Source organism: Cyprinodon variegatus, unplaced genomic scaffold (assembly GCF_000732505.1).
Source record: "Cyprinodon variegatus isolate N-32 unplaced genomic scaffold, C_variegatus-1.0 Scaffold74, whole genome shotgun sequence".
NCBI lineage: Eukaryota > Metazoa > Chordata > Actinopteri > Cyprinodontiformes > Cyprinodontidae > Cyprinodon > Cyprinodon variegatus.
The window spans coordinates 1418296-1444575 of record NW_015150527.1 but is presented as its reverse complement, the minus strand read 5'-3'; the positions used below and the strand labels follow the sequence as shown (position 1 = coordinate 1444575).

General features: G+C 35.5%; 1 protein-coding gene across 7 annotated transcripts in view; it reads left to right on the top strand.

Moving 5' to 3' along the window:
- The window catches only part of micu3 (mitochondrial calcium uptake family member 3), a 45797-nt gene extending 21403 nt beyond the window's left edge, over positions 1–24394 (top strand). Inside the window, exons 6-16 of one of the 7 annotated variants that reach the window (XM_015372678.1) lie at positions 2692–2774; positions 4606–4677; positions 6717–6758; positions 10960–11055; positions 20686–20780; positions 20854–21025; positions 21394–21399; positions 22781–22889; positions 22986–23143; positions 23448–23512; positions 23750–24394. In XM_015372678.1, the coding sequence (XP_015228164.1) occupies positions 2692–2774; positions 4606–4677; positions 6717–6758; positions 10960–11055; positions 20686–20780; positions 20854–21025; positions 21394–21399; positions 22781–22889; positions 22986–23143; positions 23448–23512; positions 23750–23756 (905 nt within the window). In that variant the 3' untranslated portion in view covers positions 23757–24394. Of the gene's footprint in view, positions 1–2691; positions 2775–4605; positions 4678–6716; positions 6759–10959; positions 11056–20685; positions 20781–20853; positions 21026–21390; positions 21400–22780; positions 22890–22985; positions 23144–23447; positions 23517–23749 lie in introns of those variants that run through there. The other 6 variants (XM_015372677.1, XM_015372680.1, XM_015372682.1 and 3 more) reach the window with 6 other exon arrangements.
- Positions 24395–26280: the final 1886 nt, after the last annotated feature.

Sequence of the window (26280 nt, the reverse complement as noted above, 5' to 3'; positions counted from 1 at the left end):
TTGTGGGGCTGGTGCACATCTGCGTTCTATGTGCGAGTCAGTCAGGGTACACCCTGGACAGGTCACCAGTCTGTGGCAGGGCAAGGAAAGACAGTATTGTTTTTAAAACAATTGAATAAAAAAAAAAAATCAGCGGAAGAAGAAAGTCTTACTGCAAAAATAGCAACAATATTTGTTGCTTCCAGTTTGCACATTATGTGTTTGTTACAAATTAAACAAGGCACTGTTACGGTGCATTTACGTCAAATATTTTCTTAAACCTTAGGAGGTCTGGTTTAAGCAGAACATACACTGTGCAAAATTTTGATTCATTGCACGCAGCTACTGCTCAAACTGTACGACAAAACCGCAGGGTTGAAAAGTTCACAGATCACGATGTATGTTCTCACACTGTGCGGCCCAACGCTCTGATGCGATCTTATGACGGCCGACTGAATTTCAAGCAGGATTTATTTTTATTAGGGCTGCAACTAAAGATTATTTTAAAAATCAATGAATCGGCCGATTATTTTTTCGATTAATCGATGAATCAGACAAAAAATATTTTTTTATTTTAACCTCTTTATTCCAAAATAAACATTTTAGACAGAACAAACAAGCACACAAGTACAGGTTGCTCATTAACTGTACTGGTGCAATATGAAAAATAAATGTTTGTGTTAAAACTACGCAAGCTTACATGAGAAATGTAGCTGTACATCCACAAAATATAGGGTACTTTGTTTCATAAAGTGCAAAACAAGACAGGCATTTTTGTTTTTAAAAGCCCCTAAGGGGTTCAAACAATAGGTCCCCCCATTTTGAACAAATGGGTGTTTTTTTAGACTGGAAGAGTTACAGCTGGACGTTGAGGATCAACCAATCAGAGAAGCTGATCCAGGAGCTGTTTGGTAGACAGCATAAAACTATGAAAAATGACTATATATAAAGGGGTTATTCTCCACAGGTCTTAACGAAAAAACCAGAAGAACATATTTTTTTATGCATAGAGGAAAGTGGGAGTTCTGTGATCATTATAAGTACACCAAAGTATTTCTCACTGAACTGTGCCGATACAGTGCATTACACCTTTGTTGACTGAAAACGTCAATACCTGCTTGCAAGAAATATTCAATTTCATACCCTGAAATCTACTATCAAGTTGTATTCCTTATTTTTGTCTTTCATCAGTTTTGCCTAGGTTCTTTAGTTTCCTAACACAACCACAGAATATTTACTCAGCTCTATGAATGTCTCAAAATCAGTATTAAACTTTAATCTATTAAAGTCAGATCAATATTACTGGCCAGGCTCTCCCGTTTATGGTGAGAGAAAGGTTTTAGTTACAATTTTACAATATGTAAATGGTTGGATTACAAGAGATAACTAATGTCAAATGTATCAGTAAAGACTAGATATAAGGCTGTAATTGGTGTTTTCTAAAAATCTCAGTACTCTGGCTAGTGGGCTGTGCCCCCAAACAGTGCAGCCTATTCAGTCATAGGCGATTCATTCCTCCCAGCCAATTCAACCTATGGATTTAAAAACACTAGTTTTATGATTCTAAAATGTATGTTTTTATCTTATTGATTTTTTATCTAACAACACAAACCTAAAAATATCTTTCTATTAACTTTCAGCCTCTGCAAATGGCAGCGGGAAATCTCTGACAGCCTGGTGCCTTCAGGGAACTTTCACTAATGACTCCCAGCACTATCTGTCGTTCTGCAGTGCAGTATGAACAGAACATTTAAATAGAATCATAGTCCTGATGAACTGATGACATTTTAAGGTTTACTTTCTCTCTTAAAAACATGTTGAATCCCCTCTCTACTGCAAGGGAATAGAGCAGAGCAGCTCAATGTCAGGAGCGTCGAGCATCCAGAGCTTCTTATTTCAAAATGTAAAAGCGTTCAAAGTTGAGGCATTTTGATGCTTAAAATGTGTTTTGTTAGAACGTACCATGAGAACAGTTGTTTTAATTTTATTTTTTTTTTTTTAAGAGGCGTCACCCCCCTTTTTTATGTGTGTAAATTTGAGTTTAATTCTTTGTCTGTGTAGTTTTAAAACCAGATGCTTAAAAACCCAATCCAGCTGTAGAGAAAAAGCCCTGTTGGACTTTAGACAACGAGCCAAGATTAGATTTTAGCAAAAGTTTTTGGACAACTATGAAACAAATTTTTTCATAATGAACAGAATAAAGATTTTTCAAATCACAAACTGCTTTTTAAAAAGTATGTATTCAATTTAAAACTATGCTCTCCAGTTTTGACAAGTCCTGATCTTGAAGGTCTTAGAACTTTGTATTTTCACGGTGGCCCTAATTACAGTAAAGTATTAAGTTTTTTGTTCCCTATAAATTTTTCATTGATTTAACAGTCTTTTAAGGAATTTAAGTTTAGCGTGGAATCATCCTTTGTACGTTTGATGAGCTAAAGCACTTCCAATGCTGTCATGACTTGATAAAACAAAAAGATAGTCCTTTAACTTAGTCCCTATTTGCCTTTAAGCCAATGAAACTGAACCTTAAGTTAACATTGTATAAAAGAATAAAAGATCCAGTTATTCTAAAAGAATATGGTACTTCTGTGAGAAACTTAATTAATTGAAATGACAGTGTTTTGTTTTCTGTCTGTTTTCTGGCTTTAAAACTACCTTCACTAAACACATACATGCTCTCACACTGTGTGTGTTTTCCTATCTGTTCTCCAGAACCACATGCTGGCTTTAAGATTGCTTTCAATATGTTTGATGCAGACGGCAACCAGATGGTGGACAAGAGGGAGTTCCTGGTGGTGAGTTCCTAGTACAAAGAACATGTACAATCTGTGTTATTTTTGCTATTAAATATCTTGTTAGCCAATGTTTGAAAATTATCTTTGAATAATATTTAATAACAAGTCAAAACTTGGATCAGTTTATGAAGTGAACATTTAGGTTTTGTAATTATATTTGATTATTGCTGTAACTTATCATAAGTGGCAGCAAAATATGACGAATATTTAAAGTTAAAATAGGAAACCATACAAAATATTGTACACAAATTTGTTTATACAATAAAATGTGGTAAATGTGAAACACACTTTATGCATGTTAACCTTTTCATTTAAATAATCTATATCATGCAGATGTGCCTTTTTTAATTCAACCTCTTGTTCTTTATTTTTAAAACACTTGAAAAAGGCTGATTAGAAGTGCACCTTATTGAACAGCTAAGCAGAGTGATTGTAGCATTTCTGGAAGGGCTTCATGCGTGTTATTTTCCCAGCAGGATGCCAGGTTTTAAACTGAAAACGCTGCAGGCAGGGAGGGATTGGAGTGAGTGAGGAGGTGGGTGGGAGTGGGGTGGTACTACAGCAGCAGGGGGTGGTAATGGTTTAAAATCCTGTGGGAGCAGCCAGGTGCTGTTTCCCACATTGAAACTTGTAGCAATAGATCATGATTTCTGTTATTTCCAAGCATGAATAGTCATAGGAAGAAAATGATTTCTTTTTACATCACCTGAAAATGAAAGAAGAGAATGGCGATGTGGAAAAAAATTGCCATCACGGTATCTTTTATATCAGTAGATAGCGTCATATATCATGATGTGAGACAAATCCTATTTTTGTATAACTTTAATGTTCTCTGGTAATATTAAGTGAGAGCAAAAGGTTGATTTTGATCCAAAGATTTATTTTTAATAGTTGAAATGTCATCAAATGTTTATGCCCAAGGAGTTGGTAACTAGGGTGCTGCATTCATTAATATAATTCTTAGTTTAGTCTTGCATCTTATTAAAAATAGATGCTTCTCTTGGGGTGCACATGCCTTGCAAACGCAAAAGTTCACAGAAAATTCAAAAAGTACTGCAAATACAAAAATGAGACTAGCAAACTCAAAAATTAGGCTAACACACAAACATAAAAACACGTGCAAAGGGAAGATGCTGGAAGGTTAAAAGCTGCAAACTAACAAGCAGTTATACTTTTATATATTTTTTTCTCTTCTGTGTTTGTGGTATGTTTTAAATTTGCAATGATCTTATGCACAAACGTTTGCACCCCTCCACTACTGTACTTCTGTCACTGTGAAGGATAATGCTAGGGTTTTAACTGCTCTTCCTGATCTGGTATAAACCAGTCATGTTTGTCTGATGCTTAAAATTTCAACAGAAATTGGGTGCTGCAACAATATAAGGATACAGACCATAAACACAACTTGGCGTTCATGTGATAAAGTAAGCCGACATTTAGATTGTGTAGAAGCCTTGGTCTCATTCATTGTCATCATTTGAAATGAGTGGACTGAGAGTAAAGCTGAGGACCAAGAAACCAACGACTGAAATGAGCTTGATCTTTTCTGTACAAAAAAGTTTGAACATCCTGATTAAAAAAAGCCAGAAGACTTTTGATGTCTATAAAAAAAAGCATCTCTATACTTTGCTAAAGGCGATAATTCCAACTATTTATAGAGTTTTATGTATCTGTTTCAGCCTATGGTGTAAATAAAAAAAAGTACTCAAACAGCTGCTATTGAAATTGAAATTGAAGTCGTTTCTTAATCAGACTAGTACGTAAAGTTCAGACTGGAAAAGTAAAAGTTTTCACCTGATTATGCTAATTAAAAAGCTTCCTCCTATTACAGCTCCAGGAAATCTTCCGTAAGAAAAATGAGAAGAAAGGAAGGAGAGGCGATGCTGAAAAGTCAGCTCAGTTGGTAAGAACACTGTCAGACATGTATATAAGAGGGTGGCGCACAAACACCTTTCCAGCCTTTACAGACATTGGCTTCTCCTTACATCTAGTTAGTGAATTGGAGATTTCAAAATCTCTAAACAGAATTGATGAAGTTTGCTGTAAAAGTTGCAAGTCAAAATATGTATTATAGGACTTTCTATTAAGATGGAACAGATCTATATCTGTTAGTACAAACAGCCTATGTCAATTTTCAGCCTCGCTGTAAATTAAATGTGTTAAAGCGTATAAAGAACAGGATCTTACTAGTTCATGATCTATAGAAATGAAAACAAACTAGACCGTCATGTGTATATACTGCAGAGTGCATGCTATGTCATTAAGCTAATTGTGTGGTATCATCTCTGCTATTACTGTGATAGTTATCCCTATTGTCTGCTTAATATATTTGATATGTTTTCAAACTGTGTCTTACCCACCTCTGTACAGATGGAAGCTCAGAAACAACCAGCAACCCTGCATTACAACACAGCCTGCATTTATATGCATATCCATATCAAGGACCGCTTACCTGCAGTTGTAGGCTATTTGATATCGCTCCAAATGTTATTCACATTGGATCACATTGAAAAAGAATGTGTTGGATCAACATAACTGGTGAACACTGGTTGCATGTAAAGCGTTTACAGCAATCTACAGTGTTGGTTTAACGTGCCTCAATAACTTCTTCAAAACCACTTGATTACTCAAAACTAAAGAGGCAGAGTTTAGATGGTGCTAACCTCAGCAGGGATTGATCCTGGATAACTAAGGGAGTCTTTTTATGCTGTTAGTTATCAGGGTAGCACAATACAGGGAAGACCTAGTGAAAAAAAAAAAGCCATTTCAAATGTATCATCTAAATCATGCAGTTTAAAATCCAATTTAAAAGGAGTTTGTAATTGAATATTTTATATTTGAATGATTAAATTATTATTTATTAAATTTTTTTATTATTCAATGATTAAATACTGGGATTTGAAAATATTTTTTTTCAAAATCAATTTCTAAATTGAGATTTAAATAACATTATTCATAAATCTGATTATAAATGTATTTCCTAATCACACATTTTAAAAGGTAATTCCTTATTCCATTTCCTTTTTCAACTAGCATTTTCAAATCAAAGCACTTACTTGTCTTTGTCGTCCGCTCTAATCAGCGGGCTTTTGAAACACACAGCGAGAAGGTGGGGGCCAGGTGGTGAGGGTTACAGGGGCGAGAAACGCACAAGTAAGGAAAGAGTTACTTTTACTAGAAACTAGTTAGTTTTATTGTGGAGTAACTCAGTAACTCAGGTACCTTTTGGAAGAAGTAACTAGTAACCATAACTAATTATTTTTTTAAAGTAACGTGCTCAACACTGCCTATACGTAGGATTGTCTAAGCAAACAGTAAAAATTTTAAGAATTCATTCAACAAAATCTTAAACACTCTTAGTTTTTGTAAATTATTAAGTTATGCTTCGTGTTTCATCCTAGAATCTATTTACCTTGTTTCTTAAAATTTTGTTTGCACAGAATTCGTTTTTTTGACATACCATTAGACATAAATAAAGTGTTAAACCCATTTTCTTCTATAGCAATGAGAGTACCATATGTAGAATATACATTAGTTTATGCAAAACCTTAATTTCAATATCTTTGAAGCAGAAATATGGCTTATATCTGTGGTCAATGCATTAAATTTTTTATTGTTGCACCTGTAGTTCAATCCTGCTGAGGCTTATTATCACAAAAAACAGCGATGACAGTTATGTTTCACTTCAAAGAGATGAAAAGAAAAACATTTCGTTTGTCTAACATGCATCACGTCACACAGATGATCAGAGTCAAGCAGTGCTTACTGTTGTAATGCAAGGTATGTTTTCAGAAATTGTAATCTCAGCTGTGTAGTAAATGACACATCCTCCTTCCTTGCATGTACTAACATGTATTTTCCCTCTTTTCCTCCTCCTTCGTCTTTCTGACTGCATGCTCTGTCCTCTTCTGTCTCTCGCTCATGTCTCTCTCTGTGTGTTAGACTATGCAGCTGTATGGATATCAGGTTGCCCCCATGAGCAGCGTATGTATCCCCAGTTATAATTTCTTAGTTTCCTTTGGTTCTATTTTGACATGTAAAGAAATATAGATGTTAATGAGGGAACAGAGCATAACAACATGTTTTTTTAGGTTAGGTGAGATAAAAATTCCAACTCGAAACTTGGTTTTAGTATTGGAAAAAAAAGGAGTATTCCTACAATACAGTCCTCCATTTAGATTCGAAATATTGCTTTTATAAAATGGCACTGAATAAAAAGTTTAAAGCTTAACTTATAGAGGTTTTCTTTTGTTTTAGTAAGGTGTTCAGTGAGAGCAGCACACCACAACAATCTTTAGGGAAACAGCAGCTGTAAAATACAAACATCTTTATGAATAACAATATTAATCAGTATCAGTATTGACTCCAAGGTTGAGAGGGGAAATATCATTTCATTTTGCAATAAAAAACCCCCAGAAAAGTAGCTATGTTTACATGGTGATAAGGAATTGGAATAACATTTGTAATCCGAGTAAGGGTGGTGGTTTATGCCAATTGACAATATGATCTATTTGAGTGTAAACGTTTGTCAAGATGAAGTTATTCCGAGAGCTTTTATGTCCCCCACATCAATGTGACTCATTTCCACTTTGAGAGGCTACGCCTTCTGGATAAATGCTGACACAATATTCCGATTAGCATTTTATTCTGATGACTTATGATTATTTAAACAATCCAATTATTATTTGTTTTTTTTACACATTTCATTTCCATCCAACGGTTTTGTGCAGGTTAACATAAGTAGTTACAAATCAGACATCTTTTTGAGTAGAACATGATATAGAAAAACTAGAATTTCAGTTAGAAAAACAACTTAGGCTCTTTTGGTTAAATTGCTTGAACTGTTTAGCATCTCTTTATCCAGGTCTTTAGTAAAGTAGATGGTTATGCTGGGATCTTACTGCTGTTTGAATCATTTTAACAGCCCCTTAGGTCCTGTGCAGCTAATTCTAACAGCGTCCAACAGTTGGATGTCTATACCTGAAAAAACACAGCTAGATCTAATTTATCTGCGTGGTCTAATTAATCATAGTGGTGAAACTGAACAAGCTGTTTTTTATATAGTAGAATCACATTACTCCTCCCCTACAAACTTTTATGGTTCTCAAGGCGAACAGGTCATCTTTCTTTTAAAGAGGATTTAAATGAACAGAAAAAGATGCTTAAGTAATTTGGGGTGAACATGGTGCATAAAAAAGGTGCTATGGACAATTTGGAAATTCTCTGGGCGTATCTGGGCGTGCATCGTGTTATTCATTTAACTATTGTCAGTTTAGGATTATATGACCACTGGGCTTGCCATTAATTCAACATTTGCTCTCCAACAACACTAAATAACCAATCTGGAAACCATTCTGCAGTCTTCTGATTAAAGACAGGCCGGCAGGTTTCTAAGCTAAAGCATTTTTATTAGCTCTAGTGAAATCTTTATTAAGTATCTTTATTTACACAATTTCTGCCACAACTTTTAAAAAAGTCTATCCTGGATGAGAATGGCGATTATCTTTTATATCTCCATGTGTTTCAAGTGCACTGATAGTGATTTTGATTATTTGTTCTTAGGATTTGTTTTAAATAATAGTTTGGAATGAGATAAAGGTTTGTTAATACCAAATAAAACTGTTTGGAGAAATATATAAGGCTTATGATTTAGAATCAGTCAAATAGATAAATAACTGTTGGCATTATGTCATTTATCTTAGGTTTATACTACGTCACTCATGGCCGAAATATGAATTGATTTGGCCCAGTTCATCTGATCCTACGATTCCAGGAAAATCCAGAGTCCTGAGGTCTTTAGTGGCTTGGTAAAAGAATATATGCAATTGGAGGTTGGGTGTCCATCTGTCAGGCCAGCTGATTGATTTCACCCTCTAACCGTGGAGGCAGTGGGATGAATAGACACAAGAATAACAGAAACAGAGTAATACATTTAAGGGGTCAGGTGAAATGAACTCTTACTACAAGTGGGATGTGGTTTAAAAAGGCATGATGCTCTAAAGCTCCAAACACAATCAGCCCTTTTTTCATTTGAGAGCATGTTTAGGTGCTATCTGGTCTGCGTGTGTTTGGGGGAGGTTCGTTATTACAAAGAGAACAGCTGATTTCATTATTGGTGAAGGCCTCTCAGACTGCTGTTTGCATTGTCTGAGCACATCAGCAGTATTTCTAATGTATAATGATACATCAAGAGTGTGGCTTTTTTATTAATTTGCCAATAAATACTGTCCAAGGGTTTATAATTTAAGCCCTTAATAGTTGACTGAAAATAGGTGGTAAACTAGATAAAGCGTATTGAAAGATGATGCTTCGACAACTTAGAGCAAATCACCTTTATTAGTAACCAATGTTTACTTCTGACAGCCTCACATCTGTCTGAACAGTTTTCCTTAATCTTTTTCTTTCCACTAGTCTATCTAGCTCTCTGTTGCACACTAACACACACTTCTAGCGCTGTCACTGTTGTGATGGATAGCTCTATTGTCACATCGAAGTTAAGAGTGGTGCAGGGTCATGTTAAAATGGCTGCAGTGGCTTTCTCCCCAGAGAGAAACGCCGAGGTGGGTGGTCAGAAGCCTTTCGCTGCGCCTGTGTCTATTTAACTAAGAACACACTCTGCTCTTAATGCTGTTATAGTGGAATTTTACTAGAGTAGTCTCTTTGTATAAGCTTAAAAAAGTGACTGAGCATGTAGGGTAACAGTTAAATAGAATGATCGCCCTTTAAATTACTTATAAATCATCCCACACTGCTCCTATTAATGCCAGTATTCACTGTAGTCCACCTTGCTTAAGAAAGTCGTTTTAGGTTTTAACTCCTTGATGCTAGGTTTAAGTTTTTAAATCTCTTCCTCTCCTTTTGTTTAAGGGATAAAGAACAAGGTGGATTTTTAACCATTTTAATTTTTAATATATGGGGATTGGGATGGAGCTCGTTTATCTAAAAACATTTACAGCAACATTGATTAAGATAGTTTATTATTTTGTTGATTCACTTTTCAAAAAGTTGCTCCACTCTGGTTTATTTTCACACACTAAAATATCTGTAGAAATGACATTTTCAATTCATGCAACATATTCATTTTTGTTTTTAATAATTGAACCACTTAAACTACAGTTTTTGCAATACCCATAAATAATAAAACATGCAAGCTTATTTTTTTGTTCTGTATGAGATTCCATTTGAAAAAATACCATAAATGCGGGGCAACAATAAATGTGATCAATTACTATTTTATTGTTTTTTAGAAGCATATCAAATAGCAGATTTATTTCCATTGAGTATGTACAAAGTGATTCTACATTGCATAGAAACTTCTTCATAGTAAAAAATTATCAAAGAAAAAGCTTTTGAAAAAAATGTAACTTGCAGAGATAGTTTTTTTGTACTGTAATGCATTGTAAAAAAGGCACGTGAGAGCTCAGTAAGGCTGAAAGGACATATATCCCTACAAACAATGTAAAAAAAAAACTAAAATAAACTGATTATAAATAACCATGGCAAAAAATTTCACAATTTTTATTCACAAAACCATGATACCAACAAAAAAAAGATCAGCAGGAATGTCCTGATTCTTGTCGTGTAATAGTTGAAAACATGAAAAACTGTATTTCAGTTGTCTTAGAACTGATTTCTCATTTATTGCTGTTGCCTGTTTAAAAAGCCTTTACAACAATGTATTTTTTAGAGTTTTTTTTCATCTACGGTTTTTGTACATGTGTAAGGGTAAAGCAAAGGTTTTTGTTCTGAGAAAAAGGCATTGCTTTTCATACGTAATCATGCTTTTTGAAATCCATTATAAGTTACTTAAAGTCCTTAAATTAATTAGGAGTTCAGTTAGTTTATCATTTACATTTTTAGTCTTGCCTAATTGTTAGGAATTCATTGTCTTTCTTTTTTTTTTATATATTTTTTTTTAAATAACCTCAGTTAATAAAGTTTCCGATATGAGGAATATTTCTCAGACTTTACCAGATGAAAATAAAAATATGAATAAATTTAAATGAATTATGTCAAGGAATATTTACTACCTCTTAATTCCATATTGTGTTAAGTCATATTCTTCTTTAAAATGTAGAATGTATAAAAAATGTTTGAGCATATTGACAGTAAACAGCATAGATATTTCATGTTTGTGCTGAATTAGGCATGAATTGATCCTCGCCCTGCTTGAACACTCCTACAGGTGCTAAAAAAAGACAGTCAAGAGTTTGTGGCGCGGAGTTACTGGGACGTTTTGAGGCGAGGCGCCAGTCAAGTCCTCTTTTCTGACCTGGCAGAGGTATACAGACCCAGTTGTCCCTTCATCTCCCCCATATGTCATCCTTCATTTTATCAACCCTTCTTTAATACTCCTATTGTTTAAAAGAAAAAAATCTGCATCAGATTTATCTAGAATACAAAGAAACAATCATTCCTCCTCAATTTCCAAACCACTGTATTCCCATCTGGTCCCTTCATTCTGCTTTTCTGTGTTTCTGTGTCGTCTTGTGGCTTCGGTGTCACATAATAGGTAAACCTTTAGACTTTGAATAACAAGTTTGTTCTCTTTTAAAAAAAGTTTAAGAAATATATAAACCATATTTCAGAATTTTAGAAATGAATTATTACCTAAATCATACAAGAGGTAGCATATAAAAGAATACTGGGGTCTCTTTAAGAATTATCAGCACAATTATAAAGTTTAATTATTCAGTTTGAAGGATTCCATTGAAAGGGGTACGTGATTCAAGACCGTGAAGAGGTATAAAGTTATTCATACCAAACGCAGGTTAGCGTTTCCATGTATTTTATCAAACATTCTTGTGAATTTAGATAAAGAAAAAGAATCTCAAGATGTTAATGACGCTAAAAATGCTGGAAAACACAAATACTCATCAAAGCAGTTGACCCATAATTGAGGAAAATATATTCCAAAAGAAATCTATTAAAACAGCAAATCCAAATATGCCTGCTAACGCCAATTCTCTAACGCAGGTATTCTTTAATGGAAATTCCCTTTTTCTTTCAGTTGCCCAGCATGTGTATGCACTGATCCTGTTTAAAACTTTCTAATAGAAACTAGAACAGGAAGTGGAATTATAATATAGAAATCTAATCAGAAGATTCACATTTTTAAAAGTGTTGGTAAAGCTGTGTAGAAATCTGCAAAATAAAATCTTGAGTTTTGTTTGGATGCTGGAAATATTTCTGAATGTAGAAGGAATTACCTTATTTAAAGGCTATCTATCCATGCCTAGCTTACTATGATGGGAAGTACCAAACACTCTGCTCTGTGGAATAAATAAAAATACCTAATTAGTAACTAGAAGAATTATAAGAGGTGTCTCTAAATTTAGTAAAACAATCTAAAAAGTAAAGATGAATCTGTTAATGAATTGCATTGCCTTTAGGATGTAGTTCACTTTTTAGTTAACAGGACTGATGATAGCAATTGTTTATATTATGTAAATACAAACAAAAGTTCTGCCTAATTGAAAGTATTAGCAGAGAAAGCTTTTATTAAACAGCAATTTTCACATTTAACCTTAATCTTATAGTTTCAGGTTTGAGTTCGACTTCCAAGAATAAAAGGACAGCGCAATGATTTGTAATGATTAATAAGAGCTAGCTCAGTGCTAACAGGTTAGCTGACTAATGACAGACTGAGTGCTGTGGTTAGCAGCGGAAGCTACTGTTGAGCTAATGACAGTGCAGCTCCTCAGGGCCGACCTTGTATTTACATGGAGCAGTCTTTCATCTCCTGGGATGCAGGGGGGGACAGGACAGGCGAATCAGACAGTCAGGAGCTGATAGCAGTAGCAGAGAAATCCGCTGAATTATTCAAATCATGCAAATCTGTACCGTCTACTTGTTGTTATAGCTATCAACCCAGTTGTTGGCCAAATTTGAAAGAGGGATTTACATTTAGTAGCATAACTCTACATTTTGGCCCCTAAAATTGATTGATGAGCCATTTTTTTTATTGATACACATGAGAAAACTTAGCTAAAAGCCAGCAGTGATTTTCGGGAACTTTTTTCTTGTTTTTTTTTCTGGTTAATGTTGTCATCTACTTAGATTATTTTTAAAAATCATTAAAAAAAACAATAAGAAAGTCTGCAGGACTAATTATTCTTTGATTAATAATATTTTAAAGGATTTTAAGTTGGTAATACATTGATATTCAAGGCTAGTTGAACATTTTTGCACTGCACTTTGGAGTCATGGTAAAAACCAACAACAGCCTCTGTCAGTTCTATCTTTTTCATAAAGCTTTGAAAGAAATCTAATCAATTCACCAGAGATTCTAAAATTAAAATAAAACTAAGAACACCTTCAAATGAAAAGGATGCACTTTCTTTTTCCCCATCAAAAAGTTTGAAATGTAAAACAACAAAAGTCAGTCACAACAAAAAGTGTGAATTGAAACAAATCTAGAGGAATCTGATCTGATTCCTGAGGGTAAAGAAAAGCAGAAAGAGATCTAATCAGAGAGTCAAACAAAACAAGGTGAGAGAGGCCAACAGCAGATGACACAGGTCAACAGACAGAACTAATCTCAAGGAACAAAGTGGGTGAGAAGAAAAGCGTTTCGGGAAGTACATTTAGGGGAAAAGAAAGAAACAAGGTTGTATTTAGAGAAAGATGTGTTTACTCAACGGATCAGTCACTATTATACCCATCTGCCTTTGTCTGTAGAAGGAGGAATTGACTGACAGGCAAAGAAGGAGGGAGGATAAGAAAAAGAGCAAAGTGCTTTGGTGTTTGTCAGGTGAAGAAGGCAGTGACAGGTTTTATGAAGAGAAAGGAAATCAGAGTATTTAGAGCAACAGAGGAAAGAGAGAGTACATCGAATTAAGAAAGGTAAGATTAAATAGATCGCAGAGTAAAAAACATTAAATGAACAGATGTGAGTTGGAAGAGGGGAACATTCTTCTATTTTCATGGCACACAGGACAAAAATAATTTTTTACACACTTTATAGCATAGGTTATGCACAGCCCTTTACTTAAAAAGGAAAAAGATAAAAGCTATTTCAATTCTATTTTTCATTTTAATAAAAAATATTGACATTTCAGCTAGTGATGGTCACTGCCCTCCTTTACACACAGATACAGATCTGCTCTATGAAAGTTTGCAGAAATCATTAAAAGAACATCAGTCAGCCAACACTGACGTTTTTGCTCCGTATGAGAAAATAATAACTCTGGTTGAACCTAATGCTCAACATCATACTGAACACACACTAGCAATGCATGGGGGTGGAAGTATCATACTGTGGGGTTAGTTTTATCTGCAGGCACCAGGAAGAGGTATATACAGGGCAGTCCTGGAGAAGAACACTGCCGCTTCAGTAAAAATCCAGCCAGATTTACATCTTAGTAGTTTTACTGAAAGGTTTTTCAAGTATTTTAATGGCTAAGTCAAATTCCAGTCCTAAATCTGTCTGAGAAGCCATGGAAATCCTTGTAAATTACTATTTATTGCTGCTCTCCATACAGGCTATCTGATCGCGCACTATTCTGAAGCTAAAAATAGGAAAAAAATAAATGCATCAATAGGATTAATTCAATGGGGATAAATGCAAATGTATATCAAACTTTTTAAGGTTTTTATTTGTAAAACAATTTCTAAAACTTGTAACTTTTTTTTTTTTTTTGCTTTGCAATTATCACATGAAATTCTATTAAAATGCATTATAGTTGTAACCTAACAAAATGTGGAAAGGTTCTATAGATGTTTTCACGGCCAGAAGATGTCACTGACTGATGTGACTAACGACCAACAATGAGCTCTTCCTCATGAGTCTTACTCACAGGTCGGGAGGGTGAGGAGGAACGTTTAGCGTTTACATCAGTAATTACTGTTTTTTTACACCCGGCGTCCCGATCAAAGGCTCACTAAGCTTGCAAACCAACCACAGGTGGACAAATAGACACATGCATTGGCCAGGTGTTGGCTCGTGCCTTATAGGCGTGGTAACCATTACGTTGTCAGGAGGATGATGAGCTCACACTGCTCCTGACACTCTTCCAGGAAAGATAAGCTTGTTGTGATCAGTCTTAGTCAATGGAAGAAAACATACCTACTAAATGTGTGCAAGAACAAGAGCTTTTTGTGCTGATCAACAAATTTAGACATCTGAGAATGATATTTAATTCCACCCAGGGATCTTGTTCTACGTAACTTATTGAAACAGTTTCTCTCGTCTGCTGCCATTTATCAGTTTTTGTTTCCTATTTAAACCTGTTGTTGCAATAAAGAATAAATGATTAGATGATAAGCTGCTCGAAAGGTAAAGCAGAGCCAAGTTGATAAGAAATCGGTTTGTCAAAGTTAATTTCTTATTTAGATTTTACAGCAGGTTGCCAATAGTTTCCTCTTTTTAAGAGGAAAGCAAAATTGTTGGGAGGGGATTCCAGTTGATAGAGAAGAGAGGCAGAGACACGCCATCTGGATGCAGTCTAGCAGTCTGCACAGTCTGTGTGTCATAAAGACTTTGGTAATGTGTCAGTCCAATGATAAAAGAGCATAAGTATGTTTATGCAGTTTGTCAGTAATAATAGGTTAAATAAAAAAACATCCAGTAAAGTGACATAAGAAAAGAAAAAAACACAATTAAATCACCTGAATTTCATTTGGCGGTAACACAAATACAGTTTTTCATAAGATAAATACAAATAAAGAAATGTAATAAAGTTTTGAAACACAGAACTTGTAACAGAGGAGCAGCAGGTGCAGATTCTTCCCAGGTCCATGAATACATCAGTTTGTCATTTCCTCGACTGTCTGGATTCTGATGCGAGAACATTTGATGTTACCAATAACCTGAGAAACTTAAACAAAATCTATTAGGTGGAAAAAAATATCAAACGCTTACATAATATGTTTGTTGAAGTGGACACAGCCTTTGGAAACCATCACATTCAATCTAATAAGAAAGTAGTCAGAAGGCATCAGCTGTTCTACTGAAGTCTTTCCACATTTTCATATTTAAAGAGTTACAGTCATGTTCTATATTACTTTTTAAATGTACACACCAGCAGCTCACTCTGGTTGCATACAATTCTTTTGAAAATGTTCTCCTCCTGCTGGCGTATGATTTGCTCCTTTGTTTTTTGCTTTGTTTTTGCAATTTTTTTGATAAAAAAATCCCTTCATGTAGATTTACAATAACAACTGAAGTACAAGACTGCACGTGTCTGCAGGTGGTAAAAAAGGGAGTTATAAGCTAAGCCATTTAGCACCTAAATGGGTATTTGTAAAAAAAATGAAGAAAAGACCAAGGTCCAGTGTGAAAAAAGTGAAAATCAACTAAACGTGTGCTCCATTTTGTACAGACAAATTAAGTGATTATGCATCTTTAAGCAACAACTGAAGATGCAGACCTTCTAATACATCAGAGGGATTTCACTGTTGAAGGTATGAAAAGGTACAGAATGATCTCCAAGGGTTTATATTAACCATGGATCACCTTAAGGATGTCTGTCATCTGCAAGAGAAAATATGGTGCAACAGTGACTTTATCAACCTTTACAAATCCATAGATAAATGAGAAGAAAATGATCTCACAATCTCATTGAAGTATCCACATGCATGTGACATCAGACTACTGTATACTTCATAAGTCTCTGTTATTGGGCAGGGTGAGAAATTGGAGCCTTTTCTACTGAAGGAAAACATCCAAATCAAGCTACATATTTCCAAAACCCATTTGAAATCTTCTAAAAACGTGTAGGTAAATGTGTCATGGTCCCATCAAACCAAGGTAATCTATTTGGCCTAAATCATAAAGGTATGTTTTGTCCACATCACAGAAAGAACAGCATATGCACAGTGAAGCATGGCGGGGGCAAACTAGGGAACTATAGGGAAATTTGAGCTGTCCCATCACCGGTCAATGATAGAAAAATTATGACAAGTCGGAGAAATTGAGTTTAAAACCTTTTCCTAAAGAGAATTGGCACCGAAGAACAAAGTCCTAACATAAAATCCAAAGGTACATCAACTAAGTACTGTCCAATACTGAGGCAACATTTGTTTTTCACCAAAAATGATTTCTTTTTTTATTGAAGTTTTACAGGTTAAAGATCGCATTAAATATAAAAGAAAAATATTTAACTAGCCTAAAAAAACCTCTTCCTTTTAAAAAGGGTGTGTAAACTTTGATTAAACTTCTAGCTCTATCAAGAATTCTGAACCATTATCCTTAATGGTGTCAGTGTTCGTTATACTTATTTATACAATTAAAACAGTTGACAAAACAAGTCTGTAGTCCTTAAAACAAAACATCTAAGAGCAGATATCAGTAACAGCCTTTAAAAAAACTTTATCTTTGATAAAAATCTACACATTTTAAATGTTTACCTTTTGTTATTTTACATGATTTTCTGTGAGCAATTTAATGTATTTTCATTGCAGATTAAGCTGAATGTTATTTTTTGAATCAGAACAATTAGCACTAAGTCAAGCAACCAAAATAGATGCTTCAAGACACAAAAAGAAAGAAAAAAAAATCTTAAGGCTATTTTCTTTTGTTAGTTTTACCTGTTTCAGCCTTCAAATGATGCACATATTTCCATGCGACTAGGTGTGCCTGTTTCCCAGCTGAGTCACTGTTGTAGTATAAGGCAGAGTTTATTAACATTGAACAAACAGAACAAAAAGCTGTTTACTTCTTGTCTTGTAAACTTTTGTCATCTTGTTTGACTTGTCCTTCTTGTCCCATGTTGGACTGTAGGATTTTACTCTTGAGGTAGAACCACGGATGGCATCGTGGTGATATTTATGATGATGGAAATGGCATAAAAGCTCATTTTTATTCCAATGACATGAGATTTTATCGGATCTGATGTCTGCGTATGTCTCAGCATGGCTGGGTGGGGGCATGGGGGGGCAGCAACATAGAAGATGGGCTCTCTTTTTCCCCTGATTCTTAAAATCATTGTCACCTTTTTCTAGGGGTTATTCGTGTTACTTAACATAAAAGCATCATGAATGAAATACTCTGTTTTCAAAAGGATAAAGAAAAGCCTATGTAATCTGTTTGAAAGGGATTAAAGAAGAGTTAATCAACAGATTACACAGTAAACAAACAGAGGTTACATCTTGAAGCCCCAATGGAGGGGTTTCAAATGACCAGGATCACTTAGGGAACACACTTCAAACACTCGAGGGAGGAAGGAAGACAAAACAGAAAAAAGAAGGTGGTTACAGCAGATGAGTCTCAAAGGTGACAGACCAGACCATCATCAGTTAAGGGAAAAAGGTGGAATCTGCTCTAATGTTTTCCTGCATCTGTGCTTTTGTGGGGTTTGTGCCGTGCTGCTGTGTGGGATGTGGTGTTGTGTTCACACAATCCTGTGAGACTTAAGCAGAGAAATGCATGAAATGTTAATGGCTTCTATGTATGTGTGTCTTAAGTGTTTTTTTGTTTTTTTTAATTCTTTTCAATTGTTTCATTCAGAGGATTGTTCAACATGTTTTCAACGTCAATCGATTCTCTCTTCCAGCTGAACTTCGGCATGACTCTTCTGTTGCCTGAGTTTTGTGTTCTAGTTTTGGCTGCTACCTGTTTCGCTGTTTTATGTTCATTGGTCGTAGTCAGTCTGCCCTCCTGCAGTAAACCTCCTTACCAGTCTCGACTGCTCAAACCTTAATATAATGGACCTTTACTTTAAAGTACACTCTGATGACTACTTTTACTGCTAATATAAACAGACAAAACATTTACTTTTTCTTAATTCAGACAGTAATGTACTTGGCTGTTGTTTTTCCTTTTTTTTATACAATGTGTTAAAACTGTATTCAGGGGGGGATTTTATGGGGCAACACAAAGTACTGTAGGGTCAGCCTAATGGAGGTGTTTTGCCCATATGTATCCATCCCCTACGTTTACTCCGATAAGATTTAATGCTACCAACGCCTTCAGAAGTCACCTAGACAATAAATAGAATCCTCTGTTGTATTTTAATGTTCAGCTGTTATAAATGGAGCCATTTTATTAAGACTTCAGAGGTTTGTAGACAACTGTAGAGAGAAAAACAGCATCACAGACACTGGTCTGTCCTGCTGCTATTATAAGTGCAGTAAAACGTGAAGTTCTCCAATGGAAAGTGTCGTATCCAAATGAACACGAACGTAGTATCTAAAGTGTACAGTATATATACCCTTAATTTGAGTGGGTAAATAAGATGATATGCCAATACAATGACTATTTTTTCCTCTTAAAATAGGATAATTAGATAATATGCAGTTGAAATAAGACAATGCAATTGTGTTTTCTTATTTTAAGTGTAAATTGTCTTGTTCCACTGGCAAAATGTTTCTTTTACCTCCTTAATCCAAGCAGAAATGCACTTATTTTAAGAAAAAATGACTTAGGAACGTATTCAGTGAACGCCGTTAATTGAATGTGTTCATGCACAACACTGCCTACATCATTCACATGGTCATTGACCATAACAGGCCAAACAAGGATAATGGTTAATAAATCAGCATCCGAGAAGCTGATTGTTGCTTTGAAGGAGCTGCAGAAACTCACTGCTCAAGTAGAATGTTCTGATAAAAGCTACAAGGAAACACATTTGTTTGCTCAAAGCCATGCAAGAGCAGGGGTATCAAACTGGCATCACTGAGTCTTTAAAACAGCTGTTTTGCAGCTCCATTAATAATTATTATTTTTTTTTTTTCTATCCTTTCAGTTAAATTTGGAAAAAAAAACTACTTTGGGATTATTACATTTCTCTAATTTCTTGCCAAAATATTCAGTAATATTCACAAAAGTTTATAGAAACAAATATTAACTAATCAATCAAGTAAAAAGCCATGACTTTATAAAAACTACACTTCAATACTCTATCATATTTGATAAGATTATGTCTGATCCGCATACTCAAACAAATGGTCAAAAAAATCTTACATATGCCACATTTGGATAAATGAACACCCATATGGGTAAATTGATTTATGCAAATTGATTCATGCTTAAAAACAATAGTAGTATCTGGAATAAATATGGCCTAAAACCTGAGTGACTTAGATTAGGTGATACTGCCTGACTTATGCTGATCTGAACTTCTACTTTATGGCATGATATGCCTTTTTTAGACTGCTAGGGAAAGCTGGAATGATCCCACTGGCCTTGAGGTTTATTAGAGGACGCGGAATAAGTCGGATTAAAACAGAACAAACCTTTTAGCCTACAAGTAAAATAACATATGCATGATAGTAAAATAGATAAAATAACAGTGGTTTTTTTCATTAGAAAGAAGAGAGCAGATGCCTCGAGTTAGTGGTCAGACTTAAAACTAGGCCGAGGTTCACCTTTCAGCGTCCCAATAACCCTAAACAGGAAGTGCTCCAGTTTTAGCTGTAGATTGAAGTACATGGATCTATTAGCATGGTCCAGTCAAAGTCTAGACCTAAATCCTCTAGATTCAGTAGCAGTACTAGAAAACTGACCATCAATGATGCTTCCTATCCAGTCTATCACAATTTGAGGTATTTTTCAAAGAATTGGTTAATGATCTGAAGGATATACATTCCACACTGTTTTGTAATAAATAAATAACTATTCCACAGTCCCACTCTTCTTTGTACTGAATATAGAATCACAATAAAGCCTGTTTAGGTATCACAGCAAACCCAGAAAAGGGTGAATACCTTTGAAATATCTATTTTTTTTTTTTTTTCAGTCTAGACTGGTTTGTTTGATATCTCACTGGCTGGTAATGATTTAAACTGATATCTGAGGTGAAGCTATGTTTTTGTTTATTCGGTGCATGTTATGCATACGTGCAGCAAAGATCTGGTTCCCGCTGGTTTGCATCAGTGGTGGTGCCTAAGATAGATCTATGATGGTCTCATCCCGTCCTCTACATTTTCCCCAGCCAGAATGCTCCCTGATCCTTCTTTCTCTCTCTTATAGCGCACGGATGAGAGCATCACAATTGATACAACAATACTGGTCCATTTCTTTGGAAAGAAGGGAAAAGCAGAACTCACCTTTGATGATTTCTATAGGTACCAAATCACTGACCACTTTATTATTTTTTTTTTTTCAGTCTTTCATGGAGTTTTGCTTTCTGCCTGTCAGGTTTATGGATAACCTCCAGACTGAGGTTTTGGAAATAGAGTTTCTGACCTATTCTAAAGGGATGACTACAATCAGTGAGGAAGACTTTGCTAAAATCCTGCTGCGCTTCACCAACGTGGAGAACATCAGTGCATATATGGAGAACGTCCGCCACTGCATTCCTGATGAGAAGGTGCAAAGCAAACACGCAACTAATCCTGTTCTTTTTCTAGATTTCATTCGACACATTTAATGCTCCTTCTGTACCAGTGCTCCTGCCTTCCAGGCGTTCACAGCCTGTAATTTCCCACTCTGGTGTCTGCCTAGGGCTGTTGATACTCTCAACACTTCAGTGCTCCTTCCCTTCACTTGACCTCACACAGAGACCCACACAAACACACGTTTAATAGCACTTTCAGCCACATGTGATTTTTTTTTGTCTGTCCGTGTATCTGTCCGTCAAACGAGGCCTGGCTAGCTATACTTTGGCTCATCTTCCTCGTGTCGATTTCCAACCCAACTCTATTTCTGTCCCTCCTCTGTTTCATGCTGTGGAAGAAGCAGGAGGTTTGTTTCTGCCTCATAAAAAACACAACCTGCAGTCACAATCTGTCACTTCATTCCTTTCTAGTTTGTCTTGTTTCTACTGTTGTCTGCATTAGTTCATGTGATTTCTTTCAGTTGGGTTTCTCTGAGTTTATTTATTGTTTAGTTATTTCTGCTCCAGATTTTGGATTTATTACGACACAAAGCATGCGATGCAGCCTTTAAAAAGCTTTTATTTTTACTCCCAGGTCTAAGAAATGTATTTCTTTAAGTTCATTAAAAAAGTCTGTTTGCCTCTTTTTCATAATCAGTTGTGTTCAAAATAAAAGTAGTGTGATTTAAAAACATCAGAAAATCTCTGGGAACCCTACAAATTAGAAAAATCTAATTTGTTGCCAATAGGGATGCACTGATCAATTTCGAGGCTTAAAATTAGGCATTTGCAGTTCCTGATCAGGCAACTTCGGCTTTGTTTAAGGTCAGAAAAAGAAGTCCTAAACAGATCGTGTTAATGGGACTGAATCGCTGTAGATTTCTCCTGAGGCCAGCCACTGTGTTCTTTGGTAAGTTGAAACCTCTTGAGCCAATGTACCTTTTTTTTTTTTAAAAAGGGACTTTGCGGGGGTTCCTTGTTGATAGATTGTCTTCACATAGGCATCTTCTTTTATGACAATAGCCAAAGGAAACTACATGTCTACTATAATCAGCCTGAAGCTGATACTTGTCTTAGCCTTCAGACTGTTGCATTGATAGTCTGCTTTAGTGGTGCAGCAGATGATTTCAATAACTCCAGCTAACGTGATAGAAATACGCTGTTCTCCACTTCTGAAAAAGCCCTGTAAACGCTATTTAGAACATTTGTAGACTCCATCCGACTGCTGTTATTCTATACATTACATGATTCTTGCAAGCTAAGGTTCAGTCGTATCTAATCAACATCCTTCTTGTTTGCCGAGCCTGTTAGGTTTTTTGTTATTTTACTTCTCCCTTGGTCAAAATTATCAACTCGTCTTGGTACCGATGATGGATTATTATTTTGAACACAACTTTTATTTGTGTCATTCAAGCACTGTTCATCTCTGTCAAGTCTTTGTTTCATAACCTACTTTTAATTTTTGAATGAAAAAAAAAAGAATGAACAAGTATGAACATGTAAAAAAGGCATTTTGTCATTACGTTTATGTAATTTAACTGTAGAAGAAGTGGGTGCATGTCAAGGAATGCTGTGTGCACAAACAACCCAATTTGCATCTTCCTGAAAATGTCTACCACAATTAGAACGGTCATCATTCCCCATATTTAAAATAGTTTCCTCAGGATGCTGAAACTCTTAATTTCTTCTAGTTTAATCCTAAATCTGTAAGATTTCTTATTAAGTTCTAATGTTTTTTTTTTTTTTCAGGGAATCACATTCGACGAGTTCAGATCATTCTTCCAGTTTCTGAACAACCTTGAAGACTTCGCTATTGCCATGCAGATGTACAACTTTGCTTCACGGTCCATCGGACAAGGTTGTAAAATCATGACTAGAGGCCAAAGCTACGATGCTAAATGTTGAAGCTCTTTCTTGTTATTTATTTTTTTAAATCTTCATGCTTTCCCACTAGATGAGTTTGCAAGAGCCGTGTATGTGGCCACAGGGCTCAAGCTGACCCGTCACCTGGTGAACACCATCTTTAAGATCTTTGACGTTGATCATGATGACCAGCTGTCCTACAAGGAGTTCATCGGCATCATGAAGGACAGGCTGCACAGGGGAGCCAGGGTGAGGAGCATACAGCTTCCTGAGAAGATCTCCTCTCCCATTGAGAGGTTCTATATCCTTATTAAAAGTATGAGGAGTGAGCATCAACAAATGCTGATGCTATATTGCCATCAAGTGGTGGTTTTAAGAACTACAACATATCATGTCCATGCTAACTTGTCTCTTTAGAGGTGAAACTTGATGTTGTTCTGTTTGCTTTCTTGGTTTTACAGTCATGGGTTTTTTATTGTATACTCCCTGTGTTTTGTTTTCTTACTGCAGTGCTTAAATTAAATTTTTTCTTGCTTGTCTTGTGGCATCTCAGGGTTATAAGTCGGTAGAGCGAGCCTCTTCTTTTAAATCATGTCTGAAGAAGGAGCTGGCAAGCAGATAAGTACCGCTTACAACAACAATAAAATATATTAAAGAGAGAAAAACTTTGTTCATTATATTCATTTTTTGTTGTTGTTTTTCTGGATATTATCTTATATATATTGTGTAAAAAAGTTGAATAAAAGCAGCCTAACGTGTTTATTAGATCTAGATTTTGGATTTCCTTTGGAATGTTCAAAGAAATGTACAAAACGCGAACCTGTTGAACTGAACTTCTTCTTTCTATGTGTGCACCAGGTGAAGGGCAAACACTGCTCCTCGTTCTCCAGCTGTGTTTGGACTGAGGCCCAGAGACAGGTGTACCAGCTATGGAGGAGATATGAGGAGGAGCCTTAGAGGACTTCATAAATGTAACCGAGCCCAGACTTTAATCAGCTTCCTGATTAAGAAGCTGGGCTACAGAGCTTAAGTGCTGCTTCAAACTAGATATTGATCACAAGCATGACTGCATTGACTGAAGGATTTGCCAGGAAGAAGTGTCAAAATCATCTTCGTCTTTCGTTCCTTTGTTTTTTTCTTATGCCAATCTTCTCACCTGAGTATATATTGACAATAAATATGTTATGCATTCAAATTTTGTGTTTGGATTATTTTATTTTATTTTTAATTAAAAGTTTACATATTTTTGATTTACACATCTCAGTGATTTTGCAATTTGCTTTTATTGGAAAGTTCCCCATCCATTTGGTTGATTTCTATTAAACTGCCTATAAATGGAAAGAGCACAAGAAAGAGGAAATACTATATAGTGTGTATGTTTAACATAATAAGCATGTGAAATGAAAACAAAAAAAATGTTTGAAATGAACATTTCAAAATTATGCAAATGATTAACACTGAGTAATTAACAGTACCTCTAATCTATTTTTCAATGTAATAACTGTTCAATATGACCTTTTTGTCACACCCACACACACATATATTTGTATGCGCATGTGTTTTTGTTACCTTGTGGGGACGATTTCCCAGGAATATACAAAATTTTGGGGACCTTAGACTCAACTGTATTTATCCCTTGGGATTACTCCTTCAGGGAAATTCTGATTCCGGTAGCTTATATAGAGTACAAAGGGCAGAGTTAAAGCAAGATGCCATTAAAGATAAAAACAAAACAGACATTATCAAAGTAAGTACAAAAAAGGATAGAAAAAAAAAAAAAAGCTGTAATGTATGTAATCTATGTTTCCCTTCGAGATGAAAATATCTGCGAAATAGAGAGCTAAGGCGTGTAATTGCACGGTGAAACTTACAGGTGCTTGTGGGGACCAAGGTCTGGTCCCCATAGGAGGAGGGTCTCTTTGTGTGGGGGTTAGGTTAAGGGACTGGCTTAGGCCATAGAAGTTAGTGGGAATGAATGGAAGGTCCCCACAAGGTTTGCGTAACACAACATATGTGTGTGTGTGTGTGTGTGTAGAGAGAGAGTGAATGTTTCATTTTTGCAGTGTTAGTCAGCTTTCTTCTAAACTGTCTTATTTCCATCCGCAAATTAACTTAATGGAGCAATAATTCTACCATTGAGTTCTAACATGCTTCCTTTTGTGTATTTTCTTTAAAGCGACGAAAAAGACTGTTTTTTTTGTTTGTTTGTTTGCTTGTTTTTTTTAATAATTTATTCTGATGTTGTTTTGCTGTGTATTGTTTATTTATTTTTTACCCCTTAATAAATGTTTTAAAAAGAATTCGAACTTTATTTACTGGGTGTGTGCAGTGAAGCGCTCGAACTGCGGCCGGAGATTTGAAAAGTCCGAACTTTTAATGTGTCAAAGACATTTCAGGAAGTGGCGAAGGGTTTACGGTTCCGGTGAGTAAAAATAACAGCATATAAACCAAAGAGTTGCTGTTTAGGGGATGTATCATAATGGTGGAAAACGGGCAGGGAGGTAGCCTAACGGATAGTGCATAGAGCTCAGAATCCTGAGGTTCTGGGTTCGAGCCACCGGGGTTACCCCTCAGGGTCCTTGAGCCAGACCCTTAACTCCCATACTGCTCACCTGGCGTCGGCCCGTTAGCTGGCAGCCTACAAAAAAGCTAAAAAAAAAAATGCTTGCTTGCAAGCTATTACTTTTCTTATTCTTTTAATATATCTACCATCCTACAAGATCTATAAGTGTTCAGATTTATGCTCCAAATTGCCCTTTATTTCTAGAGAAAGTGATGTGTAAACCTCTGTGAATGAATCTGCCAGTAAAGTGTAACGGTCTTATTTTTCTCTTCTTAAAATGAATCCTGCAGAGCAACTGCTCTAACTGCTGCCAAGTTAAATCTTCTAACAGGGGTTGACGTTAAGGATTTTTAGCACTTGCCCTTCGTGCAAGTGACTTTCACATTTCATTTGCCCAGAAACAATTTTTACTTGCCCAGTATAATGTTTGATAAATATAGTTCCTAATATTCATTTTTGTATATATATCACTGAAACATGTTTGTTTTTTTAAATGATTTTTGTAATTCAGTATTTTTTAAGTTTACAGATTCCTGGTGTGTATATGCATGCGTTAGATAATGAACTTTTCAAACTAAACTTTGCTTTAAACTGTTGTGTGCTTGGAAAAAATATCAATTGTAATGGTAAAAATCTAAATGTCACAAATGATAATGTCACAAATGAACAACTTTTATTTTAGAGTCACGGTATATACAAGATAATACTATTAATATAATGTGACTTTCCTAGAGAATCATTATACATAGTTATTTTATTCAGGGTTTCCACAGTCTTACATAATTTCAGAATTCCCTGACTTTTAACTGACTCAGGATTAGTT